The sequence below is a fragment of the Zootoca vivipara genome, chromosome 12, assembly GCF_965207765.1.
Source record: "Zootoca vivipara chromosome 12, rZooViv2.hap1.1, whole genome shotgun sequence".
In the NCBI taxonomy this organism is placed as follows: Eukaryota; Metazoa; Chordata; class Lepidosauria; order Squamata; family Lacertidae; genus Zootoca; species Zootoca vivipara.
Genome location: NC_142595.1, coordinates 39,925,485 through 39,947,300, shown reverse-complemented (window position 1 = coordinate 39,947,300; position 21,816 = coordinate 39,925,485). Strand labels below are relative to the sequence as shown.

Below are 21,816 nucleotides of genomic sequence, written 5' to 3'. Positions count from 1 at the left end.
CAGGACCTCCATACACACTGCCCATGCTTGTACCCCAGGCAGGTCACTTCAGTGCTGCTAATGCAGTAGTTTGGCTTCAACCCTGGAGGCGCACTCCATTGTCTCTAGAGAAACAGATGCCAGCAGAGGCGCTAGGTCAGGCATAGGGAACCTTTGGCTCTCCAGTTGTTGATGAGCTGCAACTCCCATAAGGCTCAGTCAGCCTGGCCAACAGCCAGGGACAATGGGCGTTATAGTTCAGCAACATCTGGAGGGCCAAAAAGTTCCTCCACTAGGTTGCATCCAATGTAGACTCATTGAAAGGAATGAATGTGACTAACTTAAGGCCATTAATTTTAATGGATGTACTTTGGGCAGGACTAAGTTTGGATACAACTCACTATAAATTTCATAGTCTTCTCCAAAAGAGCCTAATTTTGTAAAGGCTGTTCCAGACATCCTACCACTTTGGGGCAGTGGAAGCACATGTCTCTGAGTCAACCTGTCCAGGAACTGGCCTCCTAGCTTTTTCCCTTGAAGGGGCTACAATCTGGGTATTTAATTGATCGTGCAGGAGGCCTCGGTGACTAGGAGGGTGTTTCTCTAGCTCTGATCGGTTTGCCAGCTACAGCCCCTTTGGGACAGATATGACTCTTCCACTGTAGTCCATGCTCTGGTTACGTCCATATTGGATTACTGCAAGGCACTCTACATGGGGCTTCCCTTGGAGATAACTCAAAACTTCAATTGGCCCCAATTAAGCGGCCAGATTACTGGATAGGTTTCCATTTAGATCACATATAACCCCTGTTTTAAAACAGCCACATCCCTTGCCAGTTTGTTTCCGGGCCCATTCAAAGTGTTGATGTGCGTATTTTAAACTCCTAAGGACTCTGGCCCCAACCCAAATGTCGGAAAGACCGCCTCCTTCCCTACAGACCCTCTCAGATGCTAAGACCAACAGAGGGGTTCCTCTTGGTAGTTCAAAAACTTGGGTGGCAGAAGCCTGGGAGAGGGCATTCTCTAGGACTAGCTCCTAAGCTGTTGAGCTCATTTTACAATTTTAAGTGAATACTGAAGACACACCTCTTTGCACTGGTCTTCAACACCTGAGATGCATGTATATTTTAGTGATTGTATTCTTCAGGATTTTAAGTTTTTAACATTGTTTTTAATGTGGCATTTTCAGTGGTTATGACCTGCCCTGAGACCCCAGAGTGAAGGGCAGGTAACAAACAAACAAACAAATTACAGCCACAGGTAGGTAGCCGTGTTTGTCGGAGTCGAAACAAAATTTTTAAAAAATCCTTCAGTAGCACCTTATGTATATACAGAGGGTGGGCCATCTACAGGTTTACCACTCCCATCAGCCCATCACCCATTCCCACCCACCACCCACCCACCCTCTGTGTATACATAAGGGTCTGACTTCTGTTTCAAGTGTATCTGAAGAAGTGTGCATGCACACGAAAGCTCATACCAAAATAAAAACTTAGTTGGTCTTTAAATTACAGCCAGTCACCCACTATCACCGAAGGGTTATGTGTTACCACTGTTAATTCCCATATTTCAAGGACTGAGCCTTGGCACTGATGCCTTAACTCTCTCTCTCACACACACACAGTTGATATTTCCTTGTTAATCAGTTCAAATTGTACTGCTCGTAAATTTTTACAATAACAAACAAACAAATATTGACAATCTAAGGAAACCCAACACGTTAAAAAAACTAAGAGGAGAGAGGAAGGGAAAATGAGGAAGCAAATATTCAAGTCCATTTGCGTTCTTTGATGCTAAACATTGCGGCGGAGCTGGCTCTTACCGATAAAGACATGTTGCATGTAAGACTGCCAGAAAAATAAGGTTCTTTCGCTTTCAGGCCACTTGCCAGAAAGGGGGCTAGGCCATTTCCCTCTTTTCTCAGTTGTGATTTGATTATATATCAAAAATACCAGATCGCCTCAGGAGGTGGGAAATCACTTTGTATTGCCCTTGCTATGTATAAGAAAAGGATGCTGTGAGTCAACAACAGAGTCAGAGAAATAATGATACAAGAGCAACAGACTTTGCTTCCTGCTCACATCTGAATATTGTCATTTGAGTGGCAGGATAGAATCATAGAATCGTTAGAAGAGACCCCAAGGGTCATCTAGTCCAACTTCCTGCAATGCAGGAATCACAACTAGATCATACATGACAGATGACCACCCAACCTCTGCTTAAAAGGGATATTTCAATGTGTAACAGCCCCTATTTACACGTTTTACTTTGCTGACTGTTTTGTGATTTTAAATCTCTGCTGGGGAACTCTCACTAAAGAGTACTTGCCCCAAACCTGGATCTAGGCACCCAGGGAATTTTCCTTTTATTCTACCATGCCTATTTTTTTACCTTTTACCAAATTAAACCAGCAAATAATTGGTCCATCTAGCTCAGTATTGTCTACACTGATTGGCAGCGGCTCTGCAAGTTTTCAGGGCTGGAGACTGTCCAATCCCTACCTGGGATTGAACCCGAGACCTTCTCCATGTAAGGCAGATGCTCAGTCACTGAGCTACAGCCCTTCCTCAAAGAGGGGTCATGCAGAGAAGTGCCCTAAGCATAGCTGTGGTTGGGAAGGTGCCGTGTTATAGAAGGCCTTGTACTTTCTTAAGTTCAGGTCATAGCCCTTATTCCAGGTCTGCTGTTAAACAACACCTAGAAAGGCTTTAAACACACACACACACACACACACAGAGAGAGAGAGAGAGAGAGAGAGAGAGCGCAACATATAGATGGATGTGTCTTGATATTGTACCTAATTTCTTTCCTTTTTAAAAGAAAGACGTGTCAGGTCTCCAGCTTGACCTAGAAGCTGCATTCCCGAATCCCAGATGTACAGTGGGTAGATGTAGTTACCGGTACTCAGCTGCAAGGGAGGAAGGGAAAGGGCGATGCTCTGTATGCCTGCTTTCCCTTCTTGAACATTATTCTGTGTGTTCCTTGGCATTTGACCTTTTGCTTCTGGGTCTGTATGGCCTGACAGGAATTAAGTCCTTTCCTTTATCACTAGGATTTCAGAGAAGGTGTGGATCTATTTACTGTATCTACCGTGTTTCTCAAAAAAATAAGACACTGTCTTATATTTATTTTCCCTCAAAAACCCCCCACTATGGCTTATTTTCAGGGGATGTTTTATTTTTCCCTCCTCCTCCTGCCGTGGCCGGCATTGCTGCTACACCTATCACTATGTCTTATTTTCGGGCTTAAAAATCCTGCTACAGCTTATTTTATGGCTACGTCTTATTTTTGGAGAAACAGGGTATATCTCACCCAGTGAGATACATGGATGGAGCATGAGATTGGCCTGTATACACCACCGGTGGTGCCCAGAGAATGCCTCAGGCTCAATCCCTTGTCGCCACCAATTACAAAGGTGTCTTAGCCAACAGGTGCCAGGAAAGTCCTATGCCTCTGAGGACATGCCAACAACATGGAACTAACACAGCCTTCACCAACTGGGTGCCCGCCAGATGTTTCATACTACAACTTCCATTAGCTCTAGCCAGTTGGAAACTAGAGGGACAAATCATCTGACTGTATATAGGGGGGAAAGGGAATCGTCTTATGTTCAAAGGGCCAAAGTTGCCTTTGGCTCCCGATCCTGTTTTCAAAGGCATTTTAGGCCACAGCCTACGATTTCCGGAAAGCAGAGCTTTGCAGGTCACAGCAGCTCATTACTTTAGGTAACCCCATCTCTCTGTCTCTTTAGAAGTGGTCACATGAGAGACGGGCCTTTCCACAAAGATCCAGATTTCCCTAAACACACAAGGCAACACAGAGACCGACAGATAGGGGTTTTATATAATTCTGCCTCTCCAGCTAGCTCTATTGTTTGGAGCACGCAGTGACAGCACTATCACCGGTTATATAAAAATCTATCTGCCTCTACGGCTCTCTTACCCAGATAGCAGGCTGAGATTTCTCTCTCTTTCTCCCTGTGTGTGGGTTCCTCAACCAGCTTCTCCACACACACACACATACCCAAAAAACATTGCAAATTCTATGCAGCTGCACCTCCATACTTCCACCGACAAAAATAAGTCTCCGCCACCACTACCCCACATACAATCCACATTCTTATTTTAGGAACCATGATTCTAAATCCCAGATAAAGTCCTTGAATCCTAGATGAAACTAGACTGTAAGCAGAACGATGGTGTCTTTTGGATGCCATAAAGGGCAGCAGAGTAGAAGGGGTGACCCAGGGAGACTTGATCCACCAGGAAAGCCCCCTGCTCTTGCATAGATCTCATTCATTTCAACAAGTCTTGGGCAGGAGAACTTCCATGGTGGATCGTGTCCCCGAGACAGGATTTAAAGCCTCAATGAGGGGAGGAAAGAGATTTCAGGCAGGGGAACCACAGGATTCGCAACAAAGGTGAAGATTTGAATTGCAAAATAAACAAACTGCTAGATACCCACGACCCACTGCATTTTAAGAGTGCTTGGCACGGCTATAATAAAAATCAGAGACAGAGATGCTGCTGCAAAATAATCACATTGTATGGACTAAAACAGGTGTAACTAATGTGGTGCCCTCCATAAGGTGTTGGGTTATAACTCCCATCAGCCCCAGCCAACATGGCCAACGTTGGGTGAACAACGTTGGCTAAAATATGGCTGGGAGGGATCAGTGGCATACTGTGGGTTGCCAGCACCCAGGGCCACACGGAGGGGATGAGTGGGAGGGAGGGAAACAGACACATTCAATAGCCTAATGGCGTCTGTGTCAACAAGGAGGTCGCAGTTTGCAGAGATAAAAGAAAGAGTTGTTCTGTTGTCTGGAGAGGTCACTTCCAGGCTCGCATGGAGAAGCTGTGATACGTACATGTGAGTTACCTTTGCCTTCTTATTCATGTCAAAGTCTTATTACCTTTTTGAGCAGGGGTGGGCAACCTGTGGCTCCCCACATGTTGCAGGACTCCCATCAGTCCCTACCATCATGGCCAATGATCAGGAGCGATGGGAGTTGTAGTCCATCAGTATCTGGCGGGCCAGAGGTTCCCCATCCCTCTTTCAGAGAAATGTTTATGTAACATTTGTAAATGAGTGAATGACCAGAGAGAGGTAACTTGAAGTCTTTACAGTTACACATTTCTGTTTCTGCCTTCCTCAGCAGCACAGTCTGGATTTTGAAATCCCAAATAAAAAAGGTGGAAGCTGAAACGTTTAACTGAATAGTCTTAAGTCTATCTCTCTGCCATTTATTTGCATATATTAATATTTAGTATTTGACCGTATCCTTCAAGGATCCAGAGCCTACTTGGTTGCAGTGCTATTTAGCTGCTTTCAAGATACATGTGCTTCTTCCCCCAGGGCTTTCTTTGTGCCCTCTACGTGGGGCTGCCTTTGACATGCGTTCCGAAGATGCCATTGGTCTGAAATGCACCAGCCAGACTTGCAGCTGGGGCCTTACTACACATTCTGATATTCTTCCATCTTGGCATTGGTTACCGATTCATTTCGGGGGAGAATTCAAAGTGTTGGTTTTGAGCTTTTAAAGGCCTAGAGGAGACCATGCCATCGGGATGACCAAAGCTCTAAATCAGGGGTCACTAACCTAAGGCCCGTGGGCCAGAAGCGGCCCACGGAGGTCATATGGCCAGCCCACGAGCCGCCCCCGAACTGGGCTACTGGCAGGGCGCCGGGACTCGCTTCCGCGGTGCCGGATATCGCGTCTGTGCAGACTCAGACGCTGGAAATCGCGGGCGTGTGTGCAATCTGGCCCACGGAGGGATCTCCACGGGACTGATCCGGCCCAGGCAATATAAACCTTGGATTGGAAAATAAGGGATCAGCAGTGGCGCGGCACCAGAAGTCACTTCTGCACATGTCCAGACTGCCCGTGTCCGCATGTCTGATTTCCAGCAGCAATCGGCAAGTGAGCGAGCAGCCAGCCGGGAGCCGGGACATTTACGGGGTATTTTACAATCCAGGGTTGCAGCGGGAAACGGATTTAAATTCGGGGGTTTCCCCGCTAAAAACGGGAGGGTTGACAGCTATGAAATGGGGATGTCTAAATAACTGCCTCATGCGACCTGCAATTACCTGTGTGCTCAGGTCGACACCTGAGCCTCGATCTCCTGCCCTCAGTGGACACATCGTAGCACCATGAACATGGGAATCCTTCCCAGTGAAGTGTCTCTCACTGAACAGGGAGCCATTTTCAGTGAGCGAGGAACCACAAAGGCATCGGGAGGGGGGAGTAATGAAGGTTTTTGTGGCCACTCGATTTTATGCCAATGTTTGAAACAGTAATTCCTAAAATGGCAGGATATTGTTTTAGATACTGATATTTCACGCCGGTACCCATCTCTTGCTGAAAGTGCCATGGGTTCGAGCACAAAATGACTGTCTTGGGCAACAGAGAAAGAGGTGACAGTACCCCACACTGTCACAAAATTTGCATTTGTGAAAGGAAACCTTAGCACCCACCACAACACTGGCTTTGGTGGGTTCTTAAAACCCACTCCCATCCCTAAGGTAAGGCATAGCATGCCCCCTAAAATTGCCTGAGAACTTAAGTGTCTAATCATTCCCTTGAATAATGATCTCAAGCGCTGAATGAGAAACAAAAAAGGAGGTATTGGCAGGGCTCCCCAAAACTTGCAGAAGTCTTCTAAAAAATCTTTAGGGAGGGAGCCTAAGTGAGAGAGAGAAAGCAAAAACTCCAAACAACCCAAGGAGGACTCTGCATGCTGAGTGTGTGTGGCGTTGGGGGAGGAACAGAAAGAAACTCGGGGGAGGAAGAATGGAATGGAGTATCCTGGAAGAGAACGTGGGTTGGCTCAATGGACCCCTGAACAGGAGCATTTTGCAGTGCAACGCCCCTCCACACTACGACAGTACACAGTTGTTTCTTCCATCTGTTGAGGCCCTCCTGGCTCCCCAATGTCAGAAGGGCACCAAACTGGCTCCTCCTGGGCTACAGGTTCATGCCTGGATCCACCCCTGGGGCGGGGGCAGGGGGAAAGGGATAAGTCGCTGCATGTGGAGATATAGCCTGCCAGCAAGAAGGCTAGACTGAGCATTTCTCCTTTCAGTACTAATTTTCTGCATGCAGAGAGAATTTCAAGGTGAGGGAATGTTCCAACACGCAGCGTCCTGCCACGTGAACTGGCAAAGCCTGGCGAAAGCATCCCCTGCCATGTAGGAACTGGGCCTTGGTAAGAAAGGCCACAGGGAAATTTAATACAGTACATTAATTATTTTAAAATTAAAAAGGATTCACAGGTTCTTAGCAAGGAAAGATGAGCTCCTTTCCTTGAATACCCCCCCCCCCACACACACATACCCAAAAAACCTGATGCGTCCCTTGCCATTCCTTTTTCTTTCTCCTCTCCTCCTTTTAAAAGCATTTTAATTTGAATTATTGTTTTCTCATTTCTGTCTGCAGACCAGGTTGAGGGAGACCTGTGTCTCTTTTTGCAACCACTCGAGGCTGGTCTGGGAGCAGTGGGGTGAAGAGTGAAAGAAGTGCAATTATATTTTTAAAATGTCGTGATGGTGCCTTGTTTTTGTAACTTCCTTCACTGTAACACAACCTAAGTTTCTGTGTCTGTGTGTGTGTGTGTGTGGAGGAAGGGTAGGAAGGAAGGAGGGGAGAGGGGGGAGGGAGAGAGAGAGATTAAGGAGACAGGCAAAAAAGGAAAGCACATAGGCCCAGCATTTTTGCTTCCTAGCTGAAGAGACAGGCTTGGGTGGAAAGACCGCAGTGTATGCCCCGAAGGCACAGAAACCATAAAAAGAAATAAAAGCAGCCTTTGCGCTGGCTTTTCCAGTCTCCTCTGCTGGAACAAGACAAACAGAGTGCAGTCTCTCTCCTTACCGTTAAGAATAGGAAGCTCCCAATTTTGCTGACAGGCTGGGCAGATGCCACATTATAAAGGTAGACATGAGGAATGGACAGGACAGGACAGGATAGGATAGGACAGATAAAAAATGATTGGGCTACATTGAAGGAGAGGCAGAGGAGAAGAGGAAGGAAGGTGAAAGAAAGCAGCAGGGTGGGCAAGATTATAGGCAGGGGGGAGGTGGGGGCGCCTTCCCTGCCAGATTCCTCTGCTGAGGGAAATACTGGGATTATGCAACCTGCATTAATTATGCAAATGTGCTCATTTTGCATAATTTATCTCCTCCTCGGCCTCAGTTATGCAAGGGCATGGAAACCTCTCTCCTCGACCTGAGCCTCCTCAAGTTGGCTGCCCTTGCTGACTTCCCCTGTTGATCTTTCTGGAGTGGCATGGCAGATCTTGCTTCTAAACCCCTGAGCCTCTTGCCGATCAGAAGGTCGGTGGTTCGAATCCCCGTGACGGGGTGAGCTCCCGTTGCTCTGTCCCAGCTCCTGCCAACCTAGCAGTTAAAAAGCACACCAGCGCAAGTAGATAAATAGGTACCGCTCTGGCGGGAAGGTAAACGGCATTTCCGTGCGCTCTGGCTTCTGTCACTGTGTCCCATTGCGCCAGAAGCGGTTTAGTCCTGCTGGCCGCATGACCCAGAAAGCTATCCGTAGACAAATGCCAGCTCCCTCAGCCTGAAAGCGAGATGAGCGCCGCAACCCCATAGTCACCTTTGGCGGGAACTTAACCGTCCAGGGGTCCTTTACCTTACTTCTCACACAGTTCCATCACACAGAAGGTACCCATGATGTGGCTCCTTCCCACAGTGGCATTGCCTCAGCTCCCAGGAAGAGGGGCGGTGGCTTGGGGAGAAGCCACTGTTTTATGAACTGCTCATATTGTAACCTGGTTGTTTCAACACAATTGAGGCCGGAGGTTTCCTACATTACAGAGGTAGCACAGGAAAATCACGCATACAGCAATAGCTTCAGCACCACTGAGGAAATGCCCTCAGACATCACCCATCATTGCCCCTGAACTTCCAGATCTGTTTCTGCAACCTTATGAACTATGAAACTGCTTGTTTGAAACATGGACACTTGGATTCAAGGATGCCGAATATCAAACTCAGGCATTGATGTGTAGTAGGTCTTCAAGTGGTGGGACGCGGGTGGCGCTGTGGGTTAAACCACAGAGCCTAGGGCTTACCGATCAGAAGGTCGGCGGCTCGAATCCCCGCGACGGGGTGAGCTCCTGTTGCTTGGTCCCAGCTCCTGCCAACCTAGCAGTTCGAAAGCACATCAAAGTGCAAGTAGATAAATAGGAACCGCTACAGCGGGAAGGTAAACGGCATTTCCGTGTGCTGCTCTGGTTCGCCAGAAGTGGCTTTGTCATGCTGGCCACATGACCTGGAAGCTGTACTCCGGCTCCCTTGGCCAATAACATGAGATGAGCGCCGCAACCCCAGAGTCAGTCACTAGAGCAGGAGACTCTTCATCTCATGGTTGTAAGTTTGAGCCTCACGTTAGGCAAAAGATTCCTGCATTGCAGGGGGATGGACTAGATGATCCTCATGGCTCCTTCCAACTCTACAATTCTGTGATTCTGTAAAAGATGGAGCAACTTCTTGGGAGGTTCTTCAGTATAATTCAGAATCTCACAGGGATTCACTGCTGCTAGGGAAAGCTTCCAAACAAGGCAGAGCACTGGAACTGCAGCAGAAGAGATCTGGGATCAGCCTTGATCGTTGTTGAGTGATCATAGGGCTCAACCAGACTTCCAATGCTTTCCCCCAGGAAAACCCAATCTTTACTGCTGAATCAGAGTGAATGTCCATCGGGTTTTCTGTGGATTGATATTTGCTCTAATCCAGCACTAAAGAATGGGATTTTCCCAGGGAAAGCAGTGCATAGCTGTCAAGTTCTCCCTTTTTTTAAGGGAAATTCCCTTATGCTGAATAGGCTTCCTCATGAGAAAAGGGAAAATGTGACAGCTATGAGCAGTAGGGCAATTGGAAAAATGCTCGGACCAGAGCCTAGAAAGCATGGCACAAGCGGAAAGGTGGATGTGCCCCAGGTCTGTCACTGTCTTTCAGCTGGTCCCCTACCTCACAGGATTGCAAAGACAAAGGGCACACCTTGAACTTCTTGGGTGGGTGGCGTATCAATGAAATAAATAAAAACTACAACTAAGTAGCTACAATATGAGTCATTCCGTTTGCTTAAGGCAAATAGCGCCTCTGAGATCTGGCAGTATTTCCTTCCACCAGCCAAGTATTCCAGTTCCTCAGTCTGGAAAGCTGTCCATCCCCCAACCTCCACCAGCCCCAACACACACACACACATACACACACACCAGACACCACAACTGTAGACCTCTAAGGCTAGCAGAGGCTAGGCAGTCATCACAACACATTCTGGTAGTATAATTTCCCACGCTGAATCTTTTCGATGTTTGGTGGGGAATAGCTGACAAAGAATGGGAGGGCAGAGGGATTGGACAAGTTTGTAAGCAATGCTCTTGAGGCCTAGAAACTAGACTGGAATGAAAGATATTTTTTTAACGTGCTAAATTTCACATAAACTACAGAATTAGCTTGTATAAGCAGAAGTTCCAGAGAGGAAGCCATGTTAGTCTCTTGCAGCAAAAACAGCATAATTTAGTGGCGCCTTAAGCCTAAGAAAATGACTATGGCATGATATACAGGTGAAACTCGGAAAATTAGAATATCGCTGAAAAGTGCATTTATTTCAATAATGCAGCTTTTTATTTTTATTTTTTATTTTTATTTTTACAAATGCTTTCCTTTGGAAATTCCACAGTAATAAAACAAATAGTTACAATAATACAAAAATAAACATCGCTATTACATTTCATTAATTACATTCCATTTATAATTGACCCGCCTAACGACAAATAATTACAATTACAACAAATAATGGCTTGACATATCTTGCTTTGCATGCCATGCATCTATCTCATATTGGTTTCACCTTTTAAGTTGCATTACTGAAATAAATGCACTTTTCGACGATTTTCAAATTTTCCGAGTTTCACCTGTATTTGTTAAGTCTTTAAGGTTCTTTGAGGTTCCTTGTTGTTTCTCTACACACAGGAAATCTGCAGGCGCTTAGCATGGCTTCAGACACTACACAAAAGTCTAGAAATATGGTGTCTAGTTATTTGTGAAGCTAGGTTTAGGCTACGGCCACTGTCCTAAATGCAGTGGGGCTTCAGTGTAGACATGCCTAGGATCCCACTGCTAACTGCTTCAAGGTATCCACCCAGAGAGCTTTGATTAAAATTCTGCCCCTCCTGGAAGTGCTTGCAGATATGAGTGAAGTAGGCCCAGGAGGCTTGGAAATTAAAGCAAACTAGACAGAATGAACTCATGACCACTTTAACATCTGGTGTTGTTTAAGTGAGTCCTGTGACAATTCGAGGCGGCTGCCTGATCCAAGACCTCAGAGGAAAGACAGAGAGAAGGAAAGGAAATATGGGGATGGAAATATCGAAAGTATGGAATGCACAAAATGGTTATATAAATAGCGCACACCACCACCCTTAAAAACAACAACAGTACCCTCCTTTCCTAGTCTTCTCTAGATCACAAGCAGGGTTGAGTGTCTATGTACAGTGGAACCTCAGTTTATGAACACCTCGGTTTACGAATTTTCGGTTTACGAATGCCGCGGACCCATCTGGAATGGATTAATTCACTTTCCATTACTTTCAATGGGAAAGTTCGCTTCAGTTAATGAACGCTTCAGTTTATGAACAGACTTCCAGAACCAATTACACCCATGCTTCGGGTTAAGTACACTTCAGGTTGGTGTATACCTAATCTGCCACAATATGTCATTGGTTGCTTGGTACAGCACTGGGGGGGGGAATAGCTTCCATTAGAAAGGAAATAATGTTTCTAGTCCTTAAGGGGCATCAGGCTTCAGACTGTAAGGGTGAGATTCCAGAAACCAGGAAGAGAGGAAGAGACTACAGTACATGGATGTTTCATAACCAGTGGAGGGACACAAATGCATGTGGAACTTGAAAACAAAAGTCCATTGTCGTCATTCTGACATTCTCGGCGCCCAGTATGGCTGGGGCATGATAGCTCTCAGGCTCCTTTCTCTAGGAGAGATGGCCACGAGGCCAAATCTGCCCCTGTCTCCCCTCCCCCCCCAAAACCCCACAAGTTTATTTGGTTCCTTGGAAGCGTAACCAAATTTTGATCAGGGCACGGCAAAACACTCCCCAACACTTCAAGCAGACATGGCCTGAAGGCAGTTGGGTCCTGCAGTTTTGGTGAAGCTAAGCAGATATGGGGCAAGTCAATGCCAGCATGGGAACCCCATAGAGGCTGGCCATACAAATAAGGCAAATAAGCTTCCAGGATATCTCAAAGACCACCTACTCCCTTATATCCCCGATCATTGAGCAGTGCATTTCGTATTGTGGGTCCATTTTTACAGAATTCTCTTCCAGTTGAGGGCAGACCGGGCCCCTCACTACTGAACTTCCAGTGCCTACTGGTACCCCCAGCAGGCATTTTTATTAAAAGTCTGATTTTATAGTTTTAACTGATTTTTATTCTTTGTATTGTATCTTTGTAAACTGCTTAGAGACTGTGGTAGTTAAGCAGTACAGTGGTACCTCTGGTTACGAACTTAATTTGTTCCGCAGGTCCATTCTTAACCTGAAACTGTTTTAACCTGAGGTACCACTTTAGCTAATGGGGCCTCCCACTGCCGCCACATGATTTCTGTTCTCATCCTGAGGTAAAGTTCTTAACCCGAGGTACTACTTCCGGGTTAGCAGAGTCTGTAACTCAAAGTGTTTGTAACCCGAGGTAAGGTAAAGGTAAGGTAAAGGTAAATGGCGACCTGACCATTAGGTCCAGTCGCATACGACTCTGGGGTTGCGGCGCTCATCTTGCTTTACTGGCCGAGGGAGCCGGCGTACAGCTTCCAGGTCATGTGGCCAGCATGACAAAGCTGCTTCTGGCGAACTGGAGCAGCACACGGAAACGCCGTTTGCCTTCCCGCTGTAGTGGTACCTATTTATCTACTTGCACTTTGACGTGCTTTTGAACTGCTAGGTGGGCAGGAGCTGGGACCGAGCAACAGGAGCTCACCCCGTCGCGGGGATTCGAACTCCCGACCTTCTGATCAGCAAGCCCTAGGCTCTGTGGCTTAACCCACAGCGCCACCTGGGTCCCTTAACCTGAGGTACCACTGTATATAAACCGATTAAATAAGGAAATTGATACAACAAATAAAACTTCCTAACTGGCAAAATAGTTTCCCTAGCCTGTTGGGGGGTTAGGGCAGAAAAGGGATGGAGGGGGGCTAGTTCTATGCTGCAGCATAGAGGATGGGGCTTCCCTTCTCTAGAAGCCCAGTTGGTTTCTAGATGGGGTGCAGAGGAGGGGTGTGTGTGCCACCCTTTTCTGACAGTCCCCTCTCCAATTCCTGGACTCCTTTGGGAACTAGGTGAGTATTTAAATGCAAGGCTGCTGTACATTGCTGAAAAGTTCCGTCACGGACAAAAGATGGGATATCAATGTAACAAATTGATTGAAAACAATTGTCAAAGTTGGTTCTCTGAACCTGCCTTGAACCTAGTCAACCATTTAGCGCAGTCCTGACTAAATGTGAACGTCTCTATCAGTTTTGATTCTGTTTCTCACATTTCGAACCTTAAACTTTTCTGAAGCAATTTGATATATATATATATATATATATATATATATATATATATATATAAGAAAAAGCCTCATGAAAATTCCTCATCTTTTCAGAATCTCTCTTAGCACACTCAAGACTATCAATGGCTAATAGTTATGATAGCAACAGCTACCTCGAGGTTCAGAGGTGGCATTCAGCTGAATATAACTAGTAGGAGCAAGAACACAAGTGGACTATTGCCCTCAAGTCCTCTTTGGGGGCTTCCAGAGACACCTGGTGGCTGGCCACCGTGGGACTTGATGGACTCTCGGGCTGGTCCAGCAGGTCTTTTTGTCATTTGTTGGGCTAGTAACTTTTGTGTACGAAACTGCAGAGCTGTGACGGATCGGTTTAATTGGAGATGGATCTCACTGAGGGTTTAGCCCTAGATCCTGGCTGGTCTCAAGCCTAGAACATGGGAAGAGTTAACAAAGAAGTTGATGCTTTCTCCCCCGGCTACAACTAGCTCTCTGCAAGTCTGGGGTTAGCGATAAGGGCTTCCAAAGCAGAAGTTGGAGCGTTCCTCCCCAAAATGGGTCCTTCCAACCTACCGTAAGTCACCTCTCTCTGACATAACAGCTCTTACTGGAATAACCTAAGACGTTCTGCAACAGTCAAGCAGAGGGGTTCCTGAGATGTCGCCATTCCTTGTAAAGTTTACAGAAAGCAGGGGGCTTCAAATGATGTGTGAGGAGTTCAGTCCTGCTTAGGCGCTATCTCCCCCCACAGGTCAAATCCGACAGGCAGGTGGGATGGCCCACTTGTCAATCACTTGACATCAGGTGATAGACAGGTGGGTAACGCCAAAAGTGGGTGGAGGAGGAAGATAAAGAACTGGCCCACAGGGCCAAAAATGTCCCCCACCCCAGTTGTAAACTCTTCCTCTCCTCACTCCCTGACTGTAACAAGATTCCCAGCCCAGCAACCTTCTTAGCACCAAGTCCTCCTCACCTTCTCCACATAGCAAGAAAAATCAAGCATCACTCAAGCCTACGCATCGCTCAAGCCTCCTTTCCGCCTACCTGGAAAGTGGAACAGCTAATCTGGTGCATGTCCTTCCTTAAGGCACATCTCTACAGCAAATTTACATGCTTTTTAAATCAGCAGGAGTGCTGTGGGTTCTCCTTCCTTGTGCCCACAAAGCAACTCTTGAAACTGTAGTTTTTGTGAAGTGCTGAAAACACGCTATTGTCCACCTCTTAACGCGCTGCATCTCCCAACATTATGCCAACCTGCTTTCAGTTTATACAGCGGTTGCGCTGTTAAGAAGTGCGATCCTAGGAATGTTTACTAAGAAGCAAATTCTGCTGAGCTCAATGTGGGTAACATCCTTAAACAAGTATGTTTTAGGGTGGCACTTTTGAGCTCGCTCCGAATGGTGCCTTTCAGGTTGTGAGGGTTTCATGAAAATGTCTCTTCTGCCCTTGAGTTGAGGATGAAAGAGACAAACAGAGGAAAGCAAGAGCAATCGTATCTCCCCGCCTTAACTCTACAACATGCAACTTAGAATGGTAAACTGAGCAGTATATTTCACATCCTGCAAGGACTCTGCTGCAATTGGCCTTGAGGAGCCTTTCTCAGTTCAAGACTTCCAAACCTCAATAAAGCAGAAACTGTGAACTATAGTGTGTGGGGGGGGGAACCCCTCTGGGCTTGGACTGGTGGGACCGAGTTCAAATCCTCCCCTTGGATTTTTTTTAAAGAACCAGTCAAGAAGAAATAAGGAATTATAGCGCATTGTGCTGTGGTCTCAACAATCGTTACAACAACCTTGCAAGGGAGGCCAATATTATTATCTCCATATAGTATAAGGGTGGCTGGAGGGTGAGTGGCTTGCTTAAGGCTGTCAAGTAAACTCATGACAGAGGTGAGTTCTCATTTTAGATGCTGAAGAACAAATGAACACACACACACACACACACACACACACACCCCTTTATGTCCTACCCTGTACACACTATTCAGCTGTTAAACCAAATGCACAAAACAGACCTCAAGCAATTATAGGGAGGGAGGACTTCCATTTCCCCTGTTGCTTTGTATGGGAACAAATAGTTACAGTATGTACTAACTCATTGTTGTGACTTATATCTTACCTCTGGGTTGTTCAAGCTACTAGTCCTCATTTTAAAAGCTCAGCCAGACCACCCTAGAGATTAGAAATCTGCTGTATGAACCGGGAGCCTGGATTCTAATATGGGAGGTGGCAATGGTGAGCTTTTTTCACCAGCTTCAGCTGGCATGCTAGCCATAGCCATTCCCTTCTAAGTCAGACCTTGCCACAGCCATTCATGCCCAAGGAACGAGACCACTGTAATAATACTTTATATGTGGGACTGCCTTTAAAAAATATATTTGGAAACTTCAGCTGGTGCAAAAAAAAATGCCTCTGCCAGCTTATTGAACAGAGCTAGCCAATTGCAGCATGTGATATTAATCTGATATTATTTGCCTGCCTGTTTGTTTCCAGGCTCAAGTTTAGGTGCTGGCTTTGACTTTTAAAGCCCCAAACAGCTTGGGACCTGGGCTGCTTAAAGGACCACTTTTGTCTGCACACATACATTCCATTCAGCATCTGAGGCCTTGCTCAGGGGAAGTTTCACAGGCACCAAGCAGGGACTGTGCCTTTTTGGTAGTGGTGCCACATTTATAGAACGCCCCACGCAGGCAATATCCCAGGCTGCAATTTTTTAGACACCAGGCAAACCCCCCCCCCAAAACCCCACCTGCCTTTAAAAAAGAATGTCGTCTGTCTAGCCTATCCCCACCATGCAGCTACAGACTGATAATCATTATTGCTACTGTGATTGGTTTCTCTCCAAACCCCACCCCCGCTTTATTTGTCGAGTTGGGACTTAGCTCTTTTATTGCCGCTTGTTTACTATTTATTAATTTGCACAGTCGGTTGCTTTTGTGTTTTTAATTGCAGGCTGCTTTTGAGTTCACAATCAGTCAAGAAAAGTGGGGTATAAATTGATTTCACGGGAAAGAGGCAGAAAGAACCGTATTCCGCCGCTGACTCCTTATGCTCCCCTTCACATTTGTCTCAGTCCTGAACACCTTCGCCCGCAGTCTTTTGCGCCCTCCCTCCATGCCTTTCTCCCAAATCATCTGCTATGCTCCAGAATAGCCCCTGGCTCTCCTCCTCTTCAAGACCTTCAACAGAATCTCAGCTTACCTGTGTCTCCACCTGCCGCCTGAGTTCTCTCAGCCTCCTCAAGCCTCATATTTCAGCCCCTCCAGCCCTGTCCTGCCCGTTTAATGCACACACAGCCAACCCCTCTGGATATGCTCCCTGAACACTGCCGGCAATTAATAAACTGTTCGGACGGAGGGAGCTGTGTCTGTGGAGTCTGTTTTATGGGTATCTAGGGAATCAAATGCAGAATTAGGAGGGATGTCCGTCCATCTTTTCTCTCTGGCCCCAGCCGCTATCAGCTCCCATTCATTACAATCCAACCCATTTTAAATACAACAAGCCTGTCTCGCACAACTCTCCTTCTTCAGAGACACTCCAGAGTCTGAACCTGAGCATCTTTTTAGGAGTATTGAAGACCTTTCCTCCTCCTCCTCCTTAAAAAAACAAAACCCAAACAAATAAACCAAAAGAATATGAACATGAAATTTATTACGGTCAAAGACCAGCTTGGGAAACACAAATGGAACTACAATCCCCAAAGCAAAACAAACATCCAAAGCAATATACAACAATGGATTTTAAAGTTTAAAAATGCGGTAGGCATATAAACACATAAAAACTTTAAGATAGACTACTACAAACCAAAAGCAAATCTCGGTTTGGCTTTTAATTGGCTGGGGTACGCTGTGTGCGGTTGAAAGGAGGGAGGGAGGGAAGTTCAGCAGAGGGTTAGCCTTCCCCATTTGATTTGTTTGACTGTGATGTTTCTCCCCCAGCTGGAGACTGGATGGGTTTAAGTAGCGAAGAGATAAACAAATAGGCTTGAGACAACGGGGCCACAGTCCCTCGCCTGGGCGCCTCCGGTGCATATATCATCATTGCAAAGAAATCTTGCCCTTCTCTATGTCTGTCTGTGGGCTTATTAACCCGGCTCTAGACTGCAGGATTTTGCAACGCTTGCAACAACCCCCCCCCACTCCCCGGACACACACACACACTGCCTCAGGGCTGCGGGTTCCTCGCCCCCCTCAAGATCGACTGCCGCCGCCGCCACCACACTTGGTGGTGATGCCAGCCCAGCAGCACCCTGCTCCTTCCTGCCAACACACCTGCTTTTATAATCTCCCCCACATCTCTCTTTATTGCGCGCCTACCTTCTCTTCAGCTGCATTCAGCAACTAACACTATCAACACTGGGGTGGAGTGAGGGGGGGAGAGAGAGAGAGAGCAGCGAGAGAGAGAGATAGATAGATAGACACTCAGAGAGACACAGACACATACACACAAGCCTTTGGCTCCTGCAGCAAAACCGTCTCCTCCATCATAACCCCCCCCCCAAACGCACAATGCGCAAACGATAAAGCAAATGCCATTTTCTCTCTTGCCTGGGCAGGAGGATAGGAAGCGATGCTGGAACCCAGTCTCTCTCCCCCCCACCACCAACTGGCAAAGAAATGGGGGTTTTTTTGCAGGGGGCATAGGGAGGGAGGGGGAAAGAGAGATGGAGAAGGCATTTTTAAAGAAATCTGCCTCTTGAGCAGATCTGATGGGGCACATCACCAGCACCCTGTATAAACAGTCACTAAAGCTATTCCCAGATCGGGAGCCTGCACAATTTTCCAACAATTTTTCTGTCTGGTCCCCCCCCCCCCCAATCCATCCATGCAGAATAAAGGGGAGGCAAGAGGAGAGGAGCATGTATACTCTCTCTCTCTCTCTCTCTCTCTCTCTCTCTCTCTCTCTCTCTCTCTCTCTCTCTCTCTCTCTCTCTCACACACACACACACACACACACACATTCCTTTATTGTCACTGCATCTGCCCCCCCCAATTGTTTAAAAGAGAAGGGAATAGCTCGATTTTGTTGCTGCTGCAGATGGAAGCATATGGAATGGTGATTATAACTGTTTTCTCTCTGCTCCACTCTGATAAGAAAAACAGAAACTGAGGCTGGGGGTGGGGGTGGGGAGAGAGAAAGAGAGAAATCCTTCCAACGCTTGAAAAGGTCACTGAATTATTTCTTCGGGGTTGCAATTCAATTGTGGAATTGGGATGGAAGGGGGATGGCTGAATTTCTGTTCTCTGTCGCTGGGTGATAGTGTCACATATTCCTTCTGCAAAGATTATTTCGCCAAGGCAGGGGCCCCTTCTCCTGCTTCCCACAAATGCACACAAGCCATTGGGGCGAAAGGGTTCCAGAGAGGATGTGCAACTCCAGCAATTCCTAGCTTTGCACACACACAAAAATAATGTTTGTTCTGTCGGAGAAGGGTGAGCGTTGAAGACGCAGAGAGAGATGAATATGTAACAAAAGCCCTGTCCCTATACACACAGGGACGCGCGCACACGGTGATACTCTGTCACACACACAGAGAGATACTAAAAAGCGCACATTTCCTCATTTTCACACAAAAGACCCTGAAACTGGCCAGAAAAACAACAACTGCACAGGTGCTAAAATTGAACAGAACAGACCATGTAACAGCAGGCACTGTTATTTTTTTTTAAAAAAAAGTACATCTCATTTGGAGGAGAGGAGGAGATGGTGAGTTTGTTGTGATTCTTGTTTCGGTCCAAATAAAACAAAACGAATCTTGTTTTATTTTTCCAGATCGCGGACAATCCCAACTTTAAAAAGAGCTACGAGAAATTAGACGGATCTGAGAAAAGTAGATCACTCCGATTCCGTCAGCCCACTTGGCATAGCGAGATCACAGAAAGCCCCTTCCTTACTTCTTGTTGCTTTACATACAGACTGAAAACATTTTGTATGAATGACTCCATCCCCTTGTGGGGTGGGGGGAGGGAGGGAAAGGAGCGGCGTGGGGGGAGGAAGAGGGGAGCCAAAGATTTGCTGTGTGTCTCCAGGCTTAAATGGAAATGAGAGTCACATCCTATCTCAGCAAACCAGAAAACGGATGGGGAGGGGGGAGAGGCAGGTTGGAGCACAGCAGTTCGTGTGTAAGGGGCGGTCTTACACAAAGTGGAGGAGGGGGTTCTTAGAAATTATTTCGGTGATCTCCCCTTACACCCCCCCCCCTCTTAAAATATCGGTGCGTGTGTGCTTTGTGCTAATCAAGGAATTGGCATTAACACACTGGGCTATAAAACACACATGCATCCCACAACACTTCTTTGCCTCCCAATGCCTCTCCCCTTGAGACAGAATCTGTCACATCCAATTTGGCTCAAGCTTCAGCCATCCCCCCTCCCCCCCACCCAAAAAATAAAAGCAAAGAGGTGAAAGGAGAAAAACCATCTACCACAGTCCTTCTCCCAACAAGCTGGTGGAAGGGGGAGGAGGGAGAAAGTTCCTCCTCCTCCTCTTCTTCTCCCCCCCCCTCCATTCTCACACTTCCTGAAATATTTGACGCCTTAAGGCTATTCCTTTCTCTCCAACCCACCCCCCTTCCTCTTTGGGGAGGGGAGGAATCGGATGACCTATAAAAATTGACTGTCTTCCCACACACAGATTTCTGTAGACTTACACTGGCTATGATAAGAGACTTAAAATGAGATATTTAAACACCCTCTCCCCTTACTGTGAAAGAAAATTGCCTTAATATACACACGTACATGTACATTAACAGAATGCATTCCCAATTCCTCCCCATACTTCTGGAGGAATGGAACAACCTCATAAAACCTTCTCCCCGCTCCCCCACATTCAGATACATGGCTATGTAATTCTTCGCTGGAGAGATTTCAACGCTCTTGAAATGCAACCAGGCAGCCTTTTCCCATGTCTTGCAGAGACATGAGCCCCTCTTCTCCCCATGCCAAGTCCAACCCTCCCCCATCTTGGAAACCTGAGACATCCTTCTCGACAGATCCCGCAGTGGATCGCTTCTCCCCCCCCCCAATAATCTGGCTGCTACCTCCCCCCCTCTCTCAACCCCCCCCCACAATTTAGATATAGAGTGTTCCTCCTACCATTAAATCCTTGCCTATTAGTGACTGCTCACTGAAATAATTGTTTTTGTGCAATTTGGAGAGTTGAAGGAAGGGAATATAAGAAATACATCGGAAGGCTATTGCTCATCTCCCCACTTGCATCTCTACAGGGTTGGGGGCTGGGTGGCGGGGAAACAAGAGACAAGGCCCCCAGGCATTAAATCAAGGTGGTGGGGGTGGGGGAAGGGAGGAAAGAAAATTGCATCTTACAGTTCTCAACTCCTGGGTGCGATCCTTCATTGCGCTTGCTTCCTGGCGAGGCTGCGGGTCCTCAGTGGGTCTTCTCCCCCACCCTCCGTGTGGCTCAACAGACAGACACGGTGGCTGGCGAAGACCCCTCTTCTTTGGGGTGGTGGTGGAGGAGGAGGAGGAGGGCGGCGGGAAGGAGGGCTACTGGTAATTGCAGTAATGGATAAACTGAGCCTTCCCTGCTCAGCCAAGCTGGGAGGAGGAAGATGCTCTAAGGATGGAGAGAGGTTGGTGCTGATGCAGCAGAGCAGGGTGGGAAGATGCAGGAAAGGGAGAGCGAGAGGGAGAGAGAGATGCAGGGAGGGGAGGGGGGAGCAGAGCAGGGAAGCTGAGCATGCTCGCTGCACCCCCTCCCACCCGAGGGGCCATGGGAGTTGTAGTCTGCCAGAGAGAGGGGGCATCCTAGGCGAGCGCTGCTTTCCAAGGTGGTAGGCACCACGTCACCCATTAGATCATGTGCAGCCTGGACTCTACATTAATTCTTCTGCAATGGCTGCTGCCTCCTGGGGAATTGACTTGAGATTGCTAAGCACAGATTTATTTCCTGAGGCAGAGCGGCAAGGGGGTGGGGGGACTGGGGAGAAGACAAGTGATGGTCTGGGAGCAGCTGAGGTTGCTGCAGTACACTACTGAAGATAAGCAGGCATGAAACCAGACGGAAACTGGGATGGGAGATCACTGGAGCCACATACAGAAGTGGGGTGTAAGTGATATGAACACAGAGAGAGATGACTTCCCCTTTAATAACTTTCAGAGGGATGATACCTGTGTTCTTCTGCAGCTGGTGAAGTGGAGTCGAGTCTATAAAAGTGCATGCCATAACACATTTCTTAGTCTCTGAGGGGCTATTGGACTCTTTGTGGTTTCCTCCCTTTTAACATCACATTCTG

General features: G+C 47.1%; 1 protein-coding gene across 1 annotated transcript in view; it reads right to left on the bottom strand.

Annotated features, from left to right (window-relative positions):
* Window positions 1-21,417, bottom strand: part of STX1B (syntaxin 1B) — a 51,983-nt gene extending 30,566 nt beyond the window's left edge. Inside the window, exon 1 of the mRNA XM_035135447.3 lies at window positions 20,888-21,417. Coding sequence (XP_034991338.1) covers window positions 20,888-20,917 — 30 coding nt within the window. The 5' untranslated portion in view covers window positions 20,918-21,417. The remainder of the gene's footprint in view (window positions 1-20,887) is intronic.
* Between the last annotated feature and the right edge of the window lie 399 nt (window positions 21,418-21,816).